The sequence below is a fragment of the Polyodon spathula genome, chromosome 37 (genome assembly GCF_017654505.1).
Source record: "Polyodon spathula isolate WHYD16114869_AA chromosome 37, ASM1765450v1, whole genome shotgun sequence".
NCBI classification, from domain to species: domain Eukaryota; kingdom Metazoa; phylum Chordata; class Actinopteri; order Acipenseriformes; family Polyodontidae; genus Polyodon; species Polyodon spathula.
Window position 1 is genome coordinate 3,668,506 of NC_054570.1, and position 16,538 is coordinate 3,685,043.

Consider the following 16,538-nt stretch of genomic DNA (forward strand, 5'->3'; position numbering starts at 1 on the left):
ATTGACAGTGCTATGGCAGGTGAATCAGTCCCATGGGGTACACTCTATTGACAGTGAGATGTTTTTGTTTAGTGTAAAGCTAAGCAGAGCAGACAGGGTCTTTATATTACCAGCTTGTAAGTCTGTTATATGTTGCTCATCACTGTTCTCAAAGCTGGTCTTCAGTTCACAATGTGTGCCTGCTCTGTCCTGTCTATCTCCCCCCAGCACAGTTACTGCCTTCCACTTCAACCTTGCAATCTGATTGGCCGTTGCTGTCCCCTTTTTTGCACAAACTCTTTCCGCATTGGTCAGATGATGCAGAGGAGGAACTCAGACAACGGGCTTCAGCATTCCCATCGGCTACCGTCACCAGAGAGGCAGGGCTTGGATTTGAACCTGCTGATTGGTCGAGAGGATGGCACGGCGTGACATTAGAGCGCCGCAATGCATGCTGGTTACAGGAAAACGATCTCTGCCGCCCCATTGGCCGCATTTGCTCATGGGAGTACAGGAAGTGAGGCGCCTCTTCCTGTTTTAGGTTTTGGGCCTGGTGCCCCCTGGGGGAGGCAACGCTTCCTGTTTCCTCCTCGGCCTCTGAGGTCACTTCCTGTAGCGTGTCGATTGGTCGAGAGGACTTGGCGTGGATTCTGGGGCTCACCAGGGCGGTCACTGATTGGCTGTGAGGCTGCGTCCAGTGCTGAGGGGAGAGCCTGCCACTGCGGAGAGCTGCCCACTCCCTGAGAGGAGGAGGAGGAGGAGAGGAGATCAAACACAGGACAGACAGTACATACAACTCACTCTGTCTGACAGGCAGTACATACAACTCACTCTGTCTCTCATAGAGATCAATGCAGTATCCATCTGAACCTGTCTCTCACAGAGATCAATCAGTATCATCTGAGTCTCTCAGAACCTGTCTCTCATCAATGCAGTATCCATCTGAACCTGTCTCTCACAGAGATCAATGCAGTATCCATCTGAACCTGTCTCTCACAGAGATCAATGCAGTATCCATCTGAACCTGTCTCTCACAGAGATCAATGCAGTATCCATCTGAACCTGTCTCTCAGAGATCAATGCAGTATCCATCTGAACCTGTCTCTCACAGAGATCAATGCAGTATCCATCTGAACCTGTCTCTCATCAATGCAGTATCCATCTGAACCTGTCTCTCACAGAGATCAATGCAGTATCCATCTGAACCTGTCTCTCACAGAGATCAATGCAGTATCCATCTGAACCTGTCTCTCATAGAGATCAATGCAGTATCCATCTGACCCTGTCTCTCATAGAGATTAATATGTTTGTCATTGAATTTCTTGAGTTTCTGTTAAACGTTCTACATTTCCCATTGAAAGCAAAATAAGGAATTATTATTTAGAAACCAAATCAGTTGTAAAGCAGCTTGTTTCTGGGAGTCCACTGCACAACGCTCAGTCAAGATAAAACTTAGACACCTCCCCAAATCAAACTTTCCACTCTCTAACCCCACGGGAGCTGCTAGTTCAGACAGCGCCACCTGTGGGCCACAGACTAGCAACAGGATTCGAACCCAATCACACGACCTCCCACCCGTGCACTCAGTACTGACTCCAGAGAACACTGCCATTACTGAAGGGCATTTGCACTGTGCACTTACTCCCTGCTGTGAATCCTCGCTCCCGGGTGAGCAAAGCTCTGATGGTGACCTATGACCCCGGAAAAGGAAGCACTCCTGCCGTGAACATTGTAGGGCCGCCCATACCCAGCCTCACAAAAGGATTGTGGGTAATTATGAGGCTCCTGCCAGCCAAAATGATACAGATAATTTCTGCCGTCCCTGGCGGCAGCCATCTTGTTTTGTAGTCCATTTGTAGTTCCCTTTTTCTTGATTGGTGGGCCTTGACCCCCAGCAGCAGCCAATAGCAGCCTGAGGATGTCGTGATGTGAGCGGTCCTGGGCCATGTGACGTGGGAGCCGCCCCCTGTGATCTGGCAGCTCCTGATTGGCCCCTCCCTGGAGGAGGAGCCTAGCAGTGTCATAGCTCCCCTCCCTGGCTGCCAGGAAGAGGGGCGTTTCACCCTGAGTGGAAAAGAGGAGGTGGCGGGTTAAACCATTCACAACACAGTGCAGGGTCCAACAACAAAAATATTTAAAGGGATACTCTACATTTTCATAATGTAAGAGTAACCAGTGCCTTCATATAAATAAAAGTGTGCAATCCTTCCATTGCAATATAATGCAGTGCTGGTGTGACTCCTGCCTGCCTGCCTCCTCACCTTGCAGTCCTGCAGGTCTATAGCTGCCCCGTGCTGGAGCAGGGTGCGAGCTGCAGAGGGGTTATTCACTGCAGAGGACCAGTGGAGAGCAGACCTGCCTGAGAGAGAGGGGGGAGGAGGAGGAGGAGGAGCAGTGAAATGTAGTTATATACAGGATCCTTCTATATTATCAGTTCAGCATCTTTCATTAAACAAGTGGAACGACAGTCATGGAAATCAAAAAGCACAGACACGAACACAAATAGCAGAGACATGCCCACTCACTCTCTCACCTCTGTGCTCAGTCCTGTCCACCACTCACACTGACATTCTCACTCTCTCTCTCTCTCTCTCTCTCACCTCTGTGGTCAGTCCTGTTCACGTCAGCTCCTCTCTGCAGCAGCTCTCTCACTCTGCTCTCCGCAGAGAGCCTGGTGGCTGAGATCAGAGCTGTTACCCCCTCGCTATCTGCAGAGCCCAGCTCCGAGGCCTTCAAAAAGAACAGGGTGTGAGGAGAGAGAGAGGGGGCAGAACACAGCTCCGAGGCCTTCAAAAAGAACAGGATGTGAGGAGAGAGAGAGGGCAAAGCACAGCTCCGAGGCCTTCAATAAGAACAGGGTGTGAGGAGAGAAAGGGCAGAGCCCAGCTCCGAGGCCTTCAAAAAGAACAGTGTATGAGGAGAGAGAGGGGCAGAGCACAGCTCCAAAGCTTATATTAGAACAGGGTGTGAGGAGAGGGGGGGGGGGGGGGGGGGCAGGCTTTGAGGAGAGAGAAGTCTCCTCACTACCGTAGGCACTCGGTCTGACAAGAACGGTCTCCCACTGACTTGTTTCGTTATGTAAACAGCATCTTGTCTAACAGTGACACAGCACTACTGTAAACTCTGATAGACAGGACTAGCATTGACTACAGCTTACACTCTCAGCATTTTGTTCATGTTGCTGCTCTGAGGGTTTGAACACGTGCAGGAGAAGTACCTTCTGTGTATCAACTCGCAAAGACGTGGAACTGTTTCCTTCGTAGTGTGAAGATGGAGTTGATAACTTCTCCTCCTCTGGATTTAAAGATCGTATTTGGGAATTGCTTGCAACCTGCCAATGCTTTTCCCTCAGCCCACAGTAACAGACAGACACAGGTCTTATTTATTCTGTCCTCTCATCTCTGTGTGCTGCTGATTAAGTTTGAATCGTACATGTTTTTATTGTGTTGTTTGTACTTTGAGATTGTCGCTTTATTGTTTTCCATGACCCCTTATAAATGAGGCCTCGGTCTCAATGGGTAAATATCTAGTGCTCTGTGCAGTGTGGATCCCTGTACTCTAGTGCTCTGTGCAGTGTGTCTCTAGTGCTCTGTGCAGTGTGGATCCCTGTACTCTAGTGCTTTTCCAGGACCCTCTTTGTAAATGAGGCCTCGGTCTCAATGGGTAAATATCTAGTGCTCTGTGCAGTGTGGATCCCTGTACTCTAGTGCTCTGTGCAGTGTGGATCCCTGTACTCTAGTGCTCTGTGCAGTGTGGATCCCTGTACTCTAGTGCTCTGTGCAGTGTGGATTCCTGTACTCTAGTGCTCTGTGTAGTGTGGATCTCTACACTCTGTGCAGTGTGTTGGCAGGTTCCTTGCAGTGTGTTCAAGTACCTGACACAGTGCAGTTCTGGAGCCGGTCCAATCAGAGCTGCAGTTGAACTCAGAAGCTGAGCCGAGCAGAGCACTCCCCACACCACCATCTAGAATGAGAGGAGAAGAATATCAAACACAGCACAGAGACACAAACCCTCTGTCACTGCAGACCTTCAGTCATCACACACAGCCATGGTGTCACGTGCAAATTTGTAGCAAAGGAGAGCAATAACAACATGAACCATGTGTTGCACTACTTTGTGAACTGAAACGGTGGACCCCGTTTCTTTCAGAGCGCTTTTTGCTCCGCACTGCTGTAAAGTCTGAGAATGTATCTAAATCATAGCTCTCTACAAAGTCATCATTTCTCAGACAGTGCTGATATTGGGGTTGCAGGAAAATATAAGGTCAGCTGTACATGTTACTCTTCATGAGAGGAGAGACAATGCATCTCAAAGCCCTGGTTAAGGCTATCGATGATGTAATGGCGTCCTACCCTGTCTCCCAGGAGATTGTGGGATATCAGATGTGACCTGGAAGTGCTTCTGCCCCAGGGGTCGATGGTCACGGATGCTGTCATCGTCCTCCTCGGGATGTAAGTTCCTGTCTCCAGGAGGCCCCTCTTCCAGGGAACTCTGGGTGAAATCCACTTCCTCTCCATAATCAGGATTGTGACGCAAAGGACTGGGGTTCAAGAAACAGACAAAAACAAACCAGGTTAGAACTTTATACAGACACCGTGTAGCTGCTGTAGTTCTGCACAGGGTTTTATATTGTCTTACACTATCATTCCTGTTGTGTGTTTGGCAATGCTCACACGACCGCACTATATAACACTATATAACACTATATAACACTATAAACCCTGTACAGAACTACAGCAGCTACCCAGCGTGGTGTCTATATAAAGTTCTGATCTAGTGCCCTGGCATTGCCTGCTGTATGCTGGGCAGAGCCTCCCTGTGCTGTACTGTACACAAGCTAATGCTGGCAGGACCACACTAAATAAAGCCCAGTATTACATTCTCAGTATTATATAGCGCCTTTCCTCACCGCAACCCAATGGCGTCCTCTCCCAGCGGCTCCCTCCTCTTCCTCCCGGAATCCTTGCCCTGTTTTTGCCCGTTCTGCTTCTTGCTCCGAGTCAGTCCTGTGCTGCTGCGGCTGCTGCTGTTCCACGCTGCCCCCTGGTGGTCCCTGCTGTGTACTGCGCTGCCCTGTCTGTGCTGGCTGCGCACTGCCGGCAGTTCCCCACCGCACCTGCGGGGGGCGATGACCTTCACCCCGATCACAATGGCTGCCACTGCGAGGACCAGCGCGGAGGCCATGCCAATAGCAACCCAGAGCCAGAGAGAGGGGGGGTCTGGGAGGGGAGAGGGAGACAGGAATCAAAGAAGGGGCCCCAAGCCACAAAGGGCCTCGCACATTGCTTCCACTGGTCTTGAACTTGGATGCTTGCTCGCACCGCGCCACTTTCACAAAGTACAGACATGGGTAAACATTTCTTATTGAGCATTGTTGCTGTGTAAGCGAATTCAGTGTGGTTCAGTAGCAGAGCAAAGAGTCAGTTAACAAACAAGCCAGACTTTACGTTTTGGGAGATTGTAGTCTGTGCTCATTGCTTGTATTTCTGAATTGCGTCTGTACAGTATTATAATTAGGGCTCTCTCTGTAGCTCACAAGAGAACATGAAGAGCAGAAGTGAATGACATGCTCAAAAGCCAGCAAAGCATTTTCATTGTGTGGCACAAAAAGCAAAAACAGGTATTTCTGGTGGTGAGAGTTACTGAATTCATAGCAACATTTTCAGGTGTAACAAAAGCTTCTTTGTTAAGCCTTAATAAGGCTCTGCCCAGCCTGGCAGTTTGAAGGTGTGTTTTGGGTTAGGGTTAGGCTTTGGGTTAGGGTTAGGGTTAGGGTTAGGGTTAGGGTTAGGGTTAGCAGTCCCAATCCACATATAACAGAGGCAAAGTCCTGGACCTTTATCACAATAGCTTTGCTATGTCATTTATAGCCTGCTTTGCTACTGCTTACTAATCACAGAATACTATAATAAACACTGCAGAACTGACCAACCCTTGTAAGAGCTGAAAGGAGGGGCCCAAGTGTCCACTGCTTAGGGCCCACAAGGAGGTAAGGCCGGCCCTGCAGTCAATCACTTCAAGTAGCTAACTAAAGAATTCCAGACATGTGTTGAGTTAGTAGGGTTAGTTGTTGAGTTAGTAGGGTTAGTTGTTGAGTTAGTAGGTTTCGTAGTTGACTAGTAGGTTTCGTAGTTGAGTTAGTAGGTCTTTCAGCTGTTTTGGTTTCCTCACCTTCATGCTCCTTGGCCTGGCCCTCGCCCTCGCCCATCCCCCCCACACCCCACACTGCCGTCAGTGGGAAGGGGAGTTCTGGGAGGATCCTGCCCCCCTGTGACATCACCGCAGAAAGGAAGTGGGCAGCCTGTTCAGCCGTGTGGAAACAGGAATCAGGGACCAGAGAGCAGGGGCGATTATCAACCTGAATCAGAACCAAGGAGCTGAGAGAGAGATAGAGAGAGAGAGAGACAGAGAGAGACAGAGAGCAGGGGCGATTATCAACCTGAATCAGAACCAAGGAGCTGAGAGAGAGATAGAGAGAGAGAGAGACAGAGAGACAGAGAGCAGGGGCGATTATCAACCTGAATCAGAACCAAGGAGCTGAGAGAGAGAGAGAGAGCAAGAGAGAGAGAGAGACAGAGAGCCTCAATAAGCCTGCAAGCATGTTAAGTGTAACCTGACTGTGAACTCTCACCCAGTGACATCATCCTCCTCCTGCCCCGGCCCTGACCGCTGCAGGTCTCGGAGGTCGCGGAGGTCGCGGAGGTCGCGGCGGGGGTCGGAGGGTTGCGGGGTCCCCATCATCCTCACCCCTGTCCTGAGCACAGCGCTGAGACCCCACAGCAAAGAGAGGTTCCCCTTCAGCACCTCCCCCACGGACAAGGAGGTCAGGAGCACCAGGGAGCCCTCAAAACCGCGAGGCGCACCCCCAAAACAATCCACTCCGTCCCAGCCACAGGGGCCACTGTGACACCCCGACTCACAGTGACCGTTCCCATAGTGATCCCGACAGTAGTGCACATAGCGGGGGCTGGGGAGGGAGGAGACATGGGATTTAGCAGACAGAGCAATTGTGAGTTCAGCTTTTACTTTTGTATCAATGACTCACAGACAGACAAACAGATGCAGTCCTGCGCCACTGACCCGGTTCGCATAAAAATACTCCCCCTCCCTCTCTCCCTCCCTCCCTCCCTCCCTCACTTACTCGCAGGCGGTGTTGTCTGTCAGGCAGTCGAACCCATCTCTTAGACACTCTGCTCCGGCACACTCCGCTTCGCATCTCCCGTCCCTGAACTTCTGAGGGCAGCCCAGAGCAGGGGGGCAGAGTGTCCAGGGGTCAGGGGTGAAAGGGAAGGTGTGTGTTTGTGCCCCCTCCCCCTCTCTGTCACTCTCACAGCGCGCCCCGCTGTGTTTGGGGGTGCACAGGCAGCGGAAGCCAGAGGGCGACCCCCGCACTGGCACACAGGTGCCCCCCGACTGGCAGGGTTGCGAGAGGCAGGGGGAGGGGGGCTGGAGGAGGGGGGTACTGCAGTCCGGGTCCGAGAAACCCTAAAGAGAGCAAAGAGAGCGAAGGATCATCATCATCATCATCATCATCATCATCATCATCATCATTATTATTATTATTATTATTATTATTATTATTTTTATGTTATCTATGTTTGTCCCATTGTATCTTGGTTCCTCTCTCTCAAGTCCTTATTTTTTAAACATGATAAAAAGTAATCTCATTCCTAAAATGGACCCTCCCCCTTCTCATCTCTCTCCCCTCACACTCTCACCTGTGTGCAATGGCAGGTGTACCCCAGGGGTGTCCCTGGCTCCACAGTGCACACTCCTCCATTCTGACAGGGGGCTGACTGACAGCTGTCAATCACAGACTCGCAGTGCTGACCTGGGAAGAAACAGAAAGGAGAAGAGAGACCCTCACAAACAGTGACTCTGAAACAGACTGTCCGTCAGAAACACAGTGACCCTGAAACAGAATGACCCTCACACACTGTGACCCTGAAACAGAGTGACCCTCACACGCTGTGACCCTGAAACAGAGTGACCCTCACACGCTGTGACCCTGAAACAGAGTGACCCCCACACACTGTGACCCTGAAACAGTGACCCTCACACACTGTGACCCTGAAACAGAGTGACCCTCACACACTGTGACCCTGAAACAGAGTGACCCTCACATGCTGTGACCCTGAAACAGAGAGTGACTCAGTCCTGCAGTGACTGTGTATGAATGGTCCCCAGTGCACTCACCAGTATACCCAGTCCTGCAGAGGCAGTGGTACTGGTTGACTCCGGGGACGCAGCTCAGTGACCCTGGCTGGATGCAAGGGTTGGACAGACACTCGTTGACGTCACCCTCGCAGCGAGCCCCCACATAGCCAGGAGGGCACAGGCACGCATGACCTCCGACCCTGTCCACACAGACACCCCCATGGAAACACAGGGGTTCAGAGGTCAATGGGTCACAGTCGTCATGGTCGACTTCACAGAGAGAGCCTAGAACAGAGAGAGAGAGAGAGAGAGAGAGAGAGAGAGAGAGAGAGAGAGAGAGAGAGAGAGAGAGAGAGAGCTTACAACAGAGCATAAATCTTTTAGGCCAATTGAAAACATGGGTGCTGCAATTAAATTTAAGCAAGACCAAAATTATGATTTTCCAAAAGAAATCCAAAAATAACACTAAAGAATAAGACTTTGTATTTCAATGTGGAACTTCTAGAGCACACAAGCAGCTATAGCTATCTAGGAATAGCTCCATGCTTCAGGAAACTTCAAACAGCAGGCAATCCACCACATAAAGACTACATTCTATATCATCAATCCATCGGACAAAATCTGGAGCAAACTATTTGACTGTGTTATCATGCCCATTCTCCTCTATGAGAGGGAGGTCTCCAACCTTGAACCAGGATTACAATAAATGAGATAAAACCCCATGAGAAAGTATGCATTATGCATCAAAGAAGCAGAGAAGTGCTTCAAGCAATGCCTGTAGAGCCGAGCTCGGGCGATACGCAAGGCTGCTCCACATTCAGAAACGAGTCGTGAGGTTCTACTTACATCTGAAACAAAAGCATTCCAGTCTGTAGCTGTCAATAGCCAGGAACATTCTGACACAGTGCGTGACCTTGTGAAAAAGCTTCCAGAGCAGAGGAAGATCGAAATAGGGCGACCAGGTAGCAAGAATGAAAAAATCAGGACACTTGTTGTGGGGAGGTTAGAATATAAGTGCGTATATCAAATAAAATAAAAAACAGAGCATCCACATACCATGTACTGTAGATCGTATGCCCTCTAATTGTCAGCACCAGCGTTCTGGTACTTCTTGGATGACTTGGCTGTGCGCATAACATCCTTTCTGCTGGTGACTGTAGAACTTGCAGTTACTCTGTGTAAGCACTGCTGACTGCAATACTGAGCACGAATGAAACCAGCTTCTTCAAAAAATGCCTTTGTAACACCGTCATATAAATGACGAAGGGAGGGAGGGTGGTGGAGGGTGGACGGAGGGGTGTGGGGAGAGGGTCTGTCAGACTCACCGCTGGTTCCCTCAGGGCACACACACTGGAAGGAGTTGATGCGATCTACGCAGCTGCCTCCGTTCTGACAGGGCTGAGAGAGACACTCATCCACAGCACTGGAGCAGTTCGAGCCAGTGAAGCCAGCAGCGCACTGGGAGACAAGGACACAGATAGCAGTTAGAGGAAGTGAGACAGCAGCACTGGGAGACAGAGAAAAGTTAGAGGAAGTGAGGCAGCGCACTGGGAGGCAGGGACACAGAGAGCAGTTAGAGGCAGTGAGGCAGCGCACCAGTATACCCAGGGAGACAGACAGCACTTAGAGGCATCTGAACCAGGGTGTGCAGGGCCCCCCCCCCCATGCTTTTCCTGTATTTACACTCTGACAGTACTCTGCCATGTTAAAACGAGCAGTCTTGAAAGAGAGGGGACATTAATACCAAACTGTGATACAACATAAGCATGAAACTGAGCAGAACCAAACCCAGCAGTGCCTGGCCTTGCAATGCTGAACCCGCACAGGCATGGAATCAAAGACCTCTATTCTCACTAGGGATTACACGAATGCAAACCAAGAGGGTCTTATTGCACTTAGAAAATGGGCAACTGTTACAAAAAAAAAAAAAAAGACAGAAACAAGTTTTATGGTTTGAAACTTTAACTTTAGGTGGCTCAGGGATATCTGTTCAGGTGAAAAGACATTTATGCAGATACTTTATTTCCTGGTCATCTATTGAAAGTTAATCTACCCTCCAGGTAATGGTATTAGCCAATGAGATGCCAGGAAATAAAAAGCCAGTTTTCTTACCGTGCTTTTATTTTGCTTTATTACATTGTGCTGTGCTTTTACTATGGGACACTATTATAAGGGTTAGTTTGCCATGGTTTGTTTTTTAATATGTTTTACCAGACAGCTCTGTGCTTTACAATGCTCTCCTATGTTTTACCAGACCTCTCTGTGCTTTACAATGCTCTCCTATGCTTTACCAGACCGCTCTGCGCTTTACAATGCTCTCCTATGCTTTACCAGACCGCTCTGCGCTTTACAATGCTCTCCTATGCTTTACCAGACCGCTCTGCGCTTTACAATGCTCTCCTATGTTTTACCAGACCGCTCTGTGCTTTACAATGCTTGCCTATGCTTTACCAGACCGCTCTGTGCTTTACAATGCTTCCCTATGCTTTACCAGACCTCTCTGTGCTTTACAATGCTCTCCTATGCTTTACCAGACCGCTCTGTGCTATACAATGCTTCCCTATGCTTTACCAGACCTCTCTGTGCTTTACAATGCTTCCCTATGCTTTACCAGACCTCTCTGTGCTTTACAATGCTTCCCTATGCTTTACCAGACCTCTCTGTGCTTTACAATGCTTCCCTATGCTTTACCATGCTTTCACAATAGGACTCTGCTATAAGGGACTGGCCGGGGGGTGCAGTGTTACCTGGCAGGTGTATCCAGTGTTGCCCCGTGGGGTGCAGACCCCCCCGTTGAGGCAAGGTCCCCTCTCACAGGGGTCTACAGGGTCCTGACAGGCGCTGCCCACAAACCCCTCCAGACACAGGCAGTGAGGAGAGCCGGGGGAGTCCACACAGCGTCCCCCATTCAGACACACAATGATACGCTCCGTGCCTGGGGAGGAGAGACAGGACGATCAGATTGACTTTCAAAGTACACTGGAAGCATAGTAACTGTATACACGTGATTGCTGCTTGCTCTATATGTGGAAACAGATGATATTGTTTTAGATGGTACACGTGTTTTATATGGTTTAGGTTTTTGGTTTAATTTACTTTTTAAGGTAAAATCGTGCAGTATGAAATATTCCGGTTCCAGTCATATTGCAGTTATCTAAGCGAGTGAATTCCTTGCTGTTCAGAGACTCTTTGTTGAGGGGGGGGGGTTCAGGTATTGGCGGGGGTTCAGGGGGGTTCAGGTATTGCGGGGGTTCAGGCATAGTGTACTGATTGTACTAAGAGTGCTGGTGGTACTCACTGGGGTTGCAGGAGTCGAGTCTGTGCTCGCAGTGAGGGCCGGTATACCCCCCCTGACAGGCACACTGCAGACCCCCCTCCCCCTCCACACAGGAGCCTCCGTTCAGACACGGGTTCAAGGCGCACCTGTCAAGGAGCTCCTCACAGCGCGGGCCTGGGAGGGAGACAATAACAGGGACAGAATCTGACTCATTACTTAGGAACACCAAGCACAGCACTGACTACAAACACACTGTCCCCTTCCATCCAGAAACACTGCAAACACACAGCACTGACTACAAACACACTGTCCCCTTCCATCCAGCAACACTGCAAACACACAGCACTGACTACAAACACACTGTCCCCTTCCATCCAGCAACACTGCAAACACACAGCACTGACTACAAACACACTGTCCCCTTCCATCCAGCAACACTGCAAACACACAGCACTGACTACAAACACACTGTCCCCTTCCATCCAGCAACACTGCAAACACACAGCACTGACTACAAACACACTGTCCCCTTCCATCCAAACTGTTAGCATGGTTTTCAGACAGGAAAGACACACACCCAACAAAGCTAAACTAACCCAGAAAAGAGACTTCGATTTCTTATTGTTCCCTGCTGGAGAGGAGCCCCCCTGTGGAGGGTTGCATTGCAGGTGGTCACACTTCACTCCATATATCTGGAGAAGCTCTTGTCCCATTGTCGTGAAACTTGGCATTAATGTTTAGCTCAAGTTATTGAGAGGAGATAGGGAGTGTCTGTCTGTCTGCACATCCGTAGATCTGTACTTTACATATCTGGAGAATTGCTTATGAAGTCACTTTGGTTTTGAAAGTAGAGCCGTGGCGATGGGGGGTGACTGTCACTGGCAGACTTGTTAGCTTTAGAATTGCAAAAAACTGCACTATTGACATTTTGGAGTAATTAGCTATGAGAATCGTTCCTAACGGTTTAAACAGTGGCTGTTAATCTCTGTGACACTGATGAAGGCACTAGAGCCCAAATGTTTGTCTGCTTGACTTTCTCTGTTTCTGATCTTACTTGTGTATATGGTTCTGAAGTTCTGGATGAATGATCTACACATTGCAAGAGTCACACTACAAACTAACACAAATAAAAACACCCTCGCACTCCCACACTCCCACTCTGTCTCGATCTCTCTCACTCCCTCTTCTTGCTCACCTGTGCTCCCTGGCTGACACACACACTTGTAGTACAGCCGGTCCACTTGCCTGCAGTTCCCTTGGTTTGCACAGGGGGCGCTGTGGCAGGGGTCTCGCTCCTCCTCACACTGCAGACCAGTGTAACCTGAGGGATGCAGACAGCGAGCGAGGGGTTAAACACATCATGCTCTGTGGACTAACCCAGCCCTCACACTCCCAGTCTAGTGACACATCCACAATGCTGTCCATATTGGGCAAGATTCAGATCTCCCTCTTACCCTCACCCTCTCCCTCTCCCCTCCCTTTCTCCTCTCTCTCCCCTCCCTTCCATCTCTCCTTCTCCCCTCTCTCCCTCTCTCTCACCAGGCTCACAGATGCACAGGTAGCCCCTGTCTCCCCCCTCTTCCCCTCTCTCTCACCAGGCTCACAGATGCACAGGTAGCCCCCTGCCTTGTCCATGCAGGTGCCGCGATGTTGGCAGGGCTGGGACAGGCACTCGTTGATGTCGGAGTGGCAGCGCGTCCCACTGTACCCTCGCTGGCACTGGCACTGGAAGGAGCCGGCTGTGTTCACACAGACACCTCCGTGCTCACACGGGTTCAAGCCTGCTTGGTGGGGGGTAGGAATGGACATGGAGAGCGTGAGCGGCCGATGCACAAGATGTTGCAGTGCAAGTAGGAAGACACAGGAAATATGTTTCAACCAGGTGATTGGTGTTTAATAAGCTGGCAGACAGGAACAGTGCAGCAACAGTTCATAAACTGTACAGAAAGACTGGCTCAGAAGGAAAAGAAAAGAAAAATAGTCATAACAATAATCATTAAAGTAGCTGGTGACTGCTATAGACATTTTTCCAGATGCTATTATAAGAGCTATCTTCTTCTAGCTATCACTTTATTTTCCTTTTTAACTTGAATGAGGTCTTGGACCAGGTAAATATATACCCCACCTCCTAGCCCCTGCCCTGTAATCTACTATTTCATATAAACATATACAATTGTTTATCATATAGATTTAAAACCAACTTAAAAAAAAACACCACTTACAGATCTAAGAATATCCGCATTCAAGCTGTCCTGGATAGGTACTCTTTAGGCAACTAACAACACGTTTGATCATTTCTGCTTCCCTCTCTGTAGACTAGGCGCGCCCCCGCTACTCTGTGAAATGGCAAGCCTGACGCTCGCGCCCACTCCCCGCCCTCAAAGTACATTTTGCTTCCTTAGTCATGGGTTTCTGGCTTAAAATATACTCTGCCCAAGCTCTATTACCACACAATAACAAAGGGAAAGGGAAGCAGAGAGGGATAGCAGGAGAAAGAGCGAGGGGAGAGAGAAAACGCTTCAGTGCAGGCATACACAGTACAGCCCTGATCACTCTGCACTCCAGTGGTTCAGTACATGGTCAGTACTGGTAAAGGCACGGATGGGGGTGTGCAGGGGGAATCACACAGTCAGGGGAGCGCAAGGGTCCCTGAGTGTCTCCCCTGGTAAAGGCATGGCTAGGTGGTGTGCAGGGGGAATCATACAGTCAGGGGAGTGCAGGGGTCCCTGAGCGTCTCCCCTGGTAAAGGCATGGCTAGGTGGTTTGCAGGGGGAATCATACAGTCAGGGGAGCGCAGGGGTCCCTGAGTGTCTCCCCTGGTAAAGGCATGGCTAGGTGGTTTGCAGGGGGAATCATACAGTCAGGGGAGCGCAGGGGTCCCTGAGTGTCTCCCCTGGTAAAGGCATGGCTAGGTGGTGTGTATTAGTTAGATTACGATAAAGATGCATGTCTAACCCAGATGCACTTGATCTTGACTTCTAACAGCTATGCAAAAGACCACGTGAAGACAGGTCAAATACCATGTGAAGACAGGTCAAATACCATGTGAAGACAGGTCAAAGACAATGGGGGTGAGTTATCTGAACTTTAAGGTATTTACTTTACTCTACAGGTCTATTCAGTGCTTGCACTGGCTTCAGACTGTTTATGAGACTTAATGACAGAAGATTAAGAAATTAAATCACTAACATTTTAACAAGAAAACTTTTCAATTTCAAATGTAGTAAATTCAACGCAATTGAGAGTTCTATAAATAATCTCTCTCTCTCTCTCTCTCTCTCTCTCTCTCTCTCTCTCTCTCTCTCTCTCTCTCTCTCTCTCTCTCACCCATCTCGCACTCGTTCAGGTCCTCTCTGCAGTCTGCTCCGCTGAACCCAGTTTGACAGGTACACACCGCCAGACCTGTCAACGGGTGAGTGATGCAGACAGCGTCCTCGTGACAGGGGCGGGACAGACAGGCGTCCTCCAGCTCGCACCGCGGGCCTGGAGAGGACAGTGAGGGGACAAGGGAAGAGGAGTGAGTGAGGGGAGAGGGAGGGGAGAAAAAGGATTAGGATCTATAATAATATAGAGAATCCAACTACACACACACACACTCCCCTCTCCCCTATCTTCACCTCCCTCTCTTCTCTCACCAGTTCTCCCAGGTGTACAGATGCAGGTGTGGCTCGCTGACTCATTGCCTCGCAGCTGGACCGGCACACAGGTCCCCCCGTTCACACAACGTGGGATGCTTCCAGAGCAGGGGTCCCCAAACTGGCAGAGAGACCCCCAGAATCCTGGCCGACAGCTGCGGAGAACGAGAGGGGAGCACACTTTACATCACAATATTTCATTTTGCATTAAGCAGCACTCGCCTCGAAGTCAGAGATTGGTCTCTGGTTCAGTGGTAAAATTGTTGGTTTTTAACCTTATGCTCTGTGGTTCACATCCAGCCCTCGCCTCACCATTCAGTTCAATGGGCTGAGATGCCATTTCATTTCATTAAGGTCATTCTAACCCTCACCCTTACTCTAACCCTAACCCTAACCCAGATGTTCTATGGTACTTACAGACAGGAGTCAGTCTTGTTAGAGTTGGTGAGACAGCGTCCTCCATTCAAGCAGGGATCCCCTGAGTTAATGCACTGCAGACCTACAAATCAAACACACACAGACACATATACACACACAGGCACACTTTTTCAGTTATGCAGTTATGCTATCCATTTACCATAGTTTACCATAGTTTGTTTTGTAATATGCAGTGATACACACTGAAGCATTGTAATATGCTTCAGTGTGTATCACTGTGTGTCAGTGTGTGTGTGTGTGCGCGCGCGTCGGTGCGTCAGGGTTAGTGTATGTGTCGCTTTTTTAGTGTTACTGTGGGTGTGTTGTTGTTTCAGTGTGTGTCAAGGTTAGTGTGTGTTGGTGTGTCAGTGCTACTGTGTGCTCCACTATTGTACTCTGCACACAATAGCTCTGCTTCTCTCCGCAATGGCAGGAAGTCGCCTGGGCTGATTCTGTGACCAAAACAACAGAAACAGGAAGTGCGGAACAGAGGAGAACAGGAAGTTTCCTGAAAGGGGGCACCAAGATAAACAACCAGACAGGAAGTGAGGCAGGAAGTGGGCTGAGAGGAGGGAGTATGACTGCCTGAAATTAGTAAGGAATTTCTCTCTCTCTCTCTCTCTCTCTCTCTCTCTCTCTCTCTCTCTCTCTCTCTCTCTCTCTCTCTCTCTCTCTCTCTCTCTCTCTCTCTCTCTCTCCCTAGGTCAAAGGCTGCTCTAGTGGATTAACAATAACCCACTAGTGCCACCTAGCCCCCCCAGGAACACAGGTCTTCACAACAATGCGACAGGCTAGTCTATAAAATCACTGTTATGTATCAAAGAATAAAACCTTAATCAAACTTCAAGAAACTGAGTCAATCAGACAAGAGTTTGAGCTCTAGTTCCTTCATCAGTATTATTTAAACTAGAAGCCGTTCAAGCAGACCAGCTTTTGGCTAGTGCAGTAAAGCTATATGAAGTTATAAAATTATATTGTGGCTCTAATGCTGTAAAGCTATATGAAGATGTGTGATGATATTGTGGCTCTAGTGCTGTAAAGCTATATGAAGATATACAATGATATTGTGGCTC

The 16,538-nt window shown here is 49.3% G+C and overlaps 1 protein-coding gene across 3 annotated transcripts in view; it reads right to left on the minus strand.

Annotated features, from left to right (window-relative positions):
• LOC121304286 (neurogenic locus notch homolog protein 2-like) overlaps positions 1-16,538 on the minus strand; it is a 17,821-nt gene continuing 1,283 nt past the window's right edge. The window contains exons 2-21 of one of the 3 annotated variants that reach the window (XM_041235325.1): positions 15,466-15,547; positions 15,031-15,203; positions 14,741-14,896; positions 13,009-13,194; positions 12,609-12,734; positions 11,435-11,587; positions 10,884-11,071; positions 9,462-9,594; positions 8,176-8,421; positions 7,698-7,810; positions 7,121-7,464; positions 6,611-6,946; positions 6,151-6,356; positions 4,889-5,198; positions 4,332-4,519; positions 3,854-3,942; positions 2,580-2,709; positions 2,241-2,338; positions 1,622-2,043; positions 1-719 (exon numbers count right to left, since the gene is read on the minus strand). In XM_041235325.1, the coding sequence (XP_041091259.1) occupies positions 194-719; positions 1,622-2,043; positions 2,241-2,338; positions 2,580-2,709; positions 3,854-3,942; positions 4,332-4,519; positions 4,889-5,198; positions 6,151-6,356; positions 6,611-6,946; positions 7,121-7,464; positions 7,698-7,810; positions 8,176-8,421; positions 9,462-9,594; positions 10,884-11,071; positions 11,435-11,587; positions 12,609-12,734; positions 13,009-13,194; positions 14,741-14,896; positions 15,031-15,203; positions 15,466-15,547 (4,205 nt within the window). In that variant the 3' untranslated portion in view covers positions 1-193. Of the gene's footprint in view, positions 720-1,621; positions 2,044-2,240; positions 2,339-2,579; positions 2,710-3,853; positions 3,943-4,331; positions 4,520-4,888; positions 5,199-6,150; positions 6,357-6,610; positions 6,947-7,120; positions 7,465-7,697; positions 7,811-8,175; positions 8,422-9,461; positions 9,595-10,883; positions 11,072-11,434; positions 11,588-12,608; positions 12,735-13,008; positions 13,195-14,740; positions 14,897-15,030; positions 15,204-15,465; positions 15,548-16,538 lie in introns of those variants that run through there. The other 2 variants (XM_041235326.1, XR_005947934.1) reach the window with 2 other exon arrangements.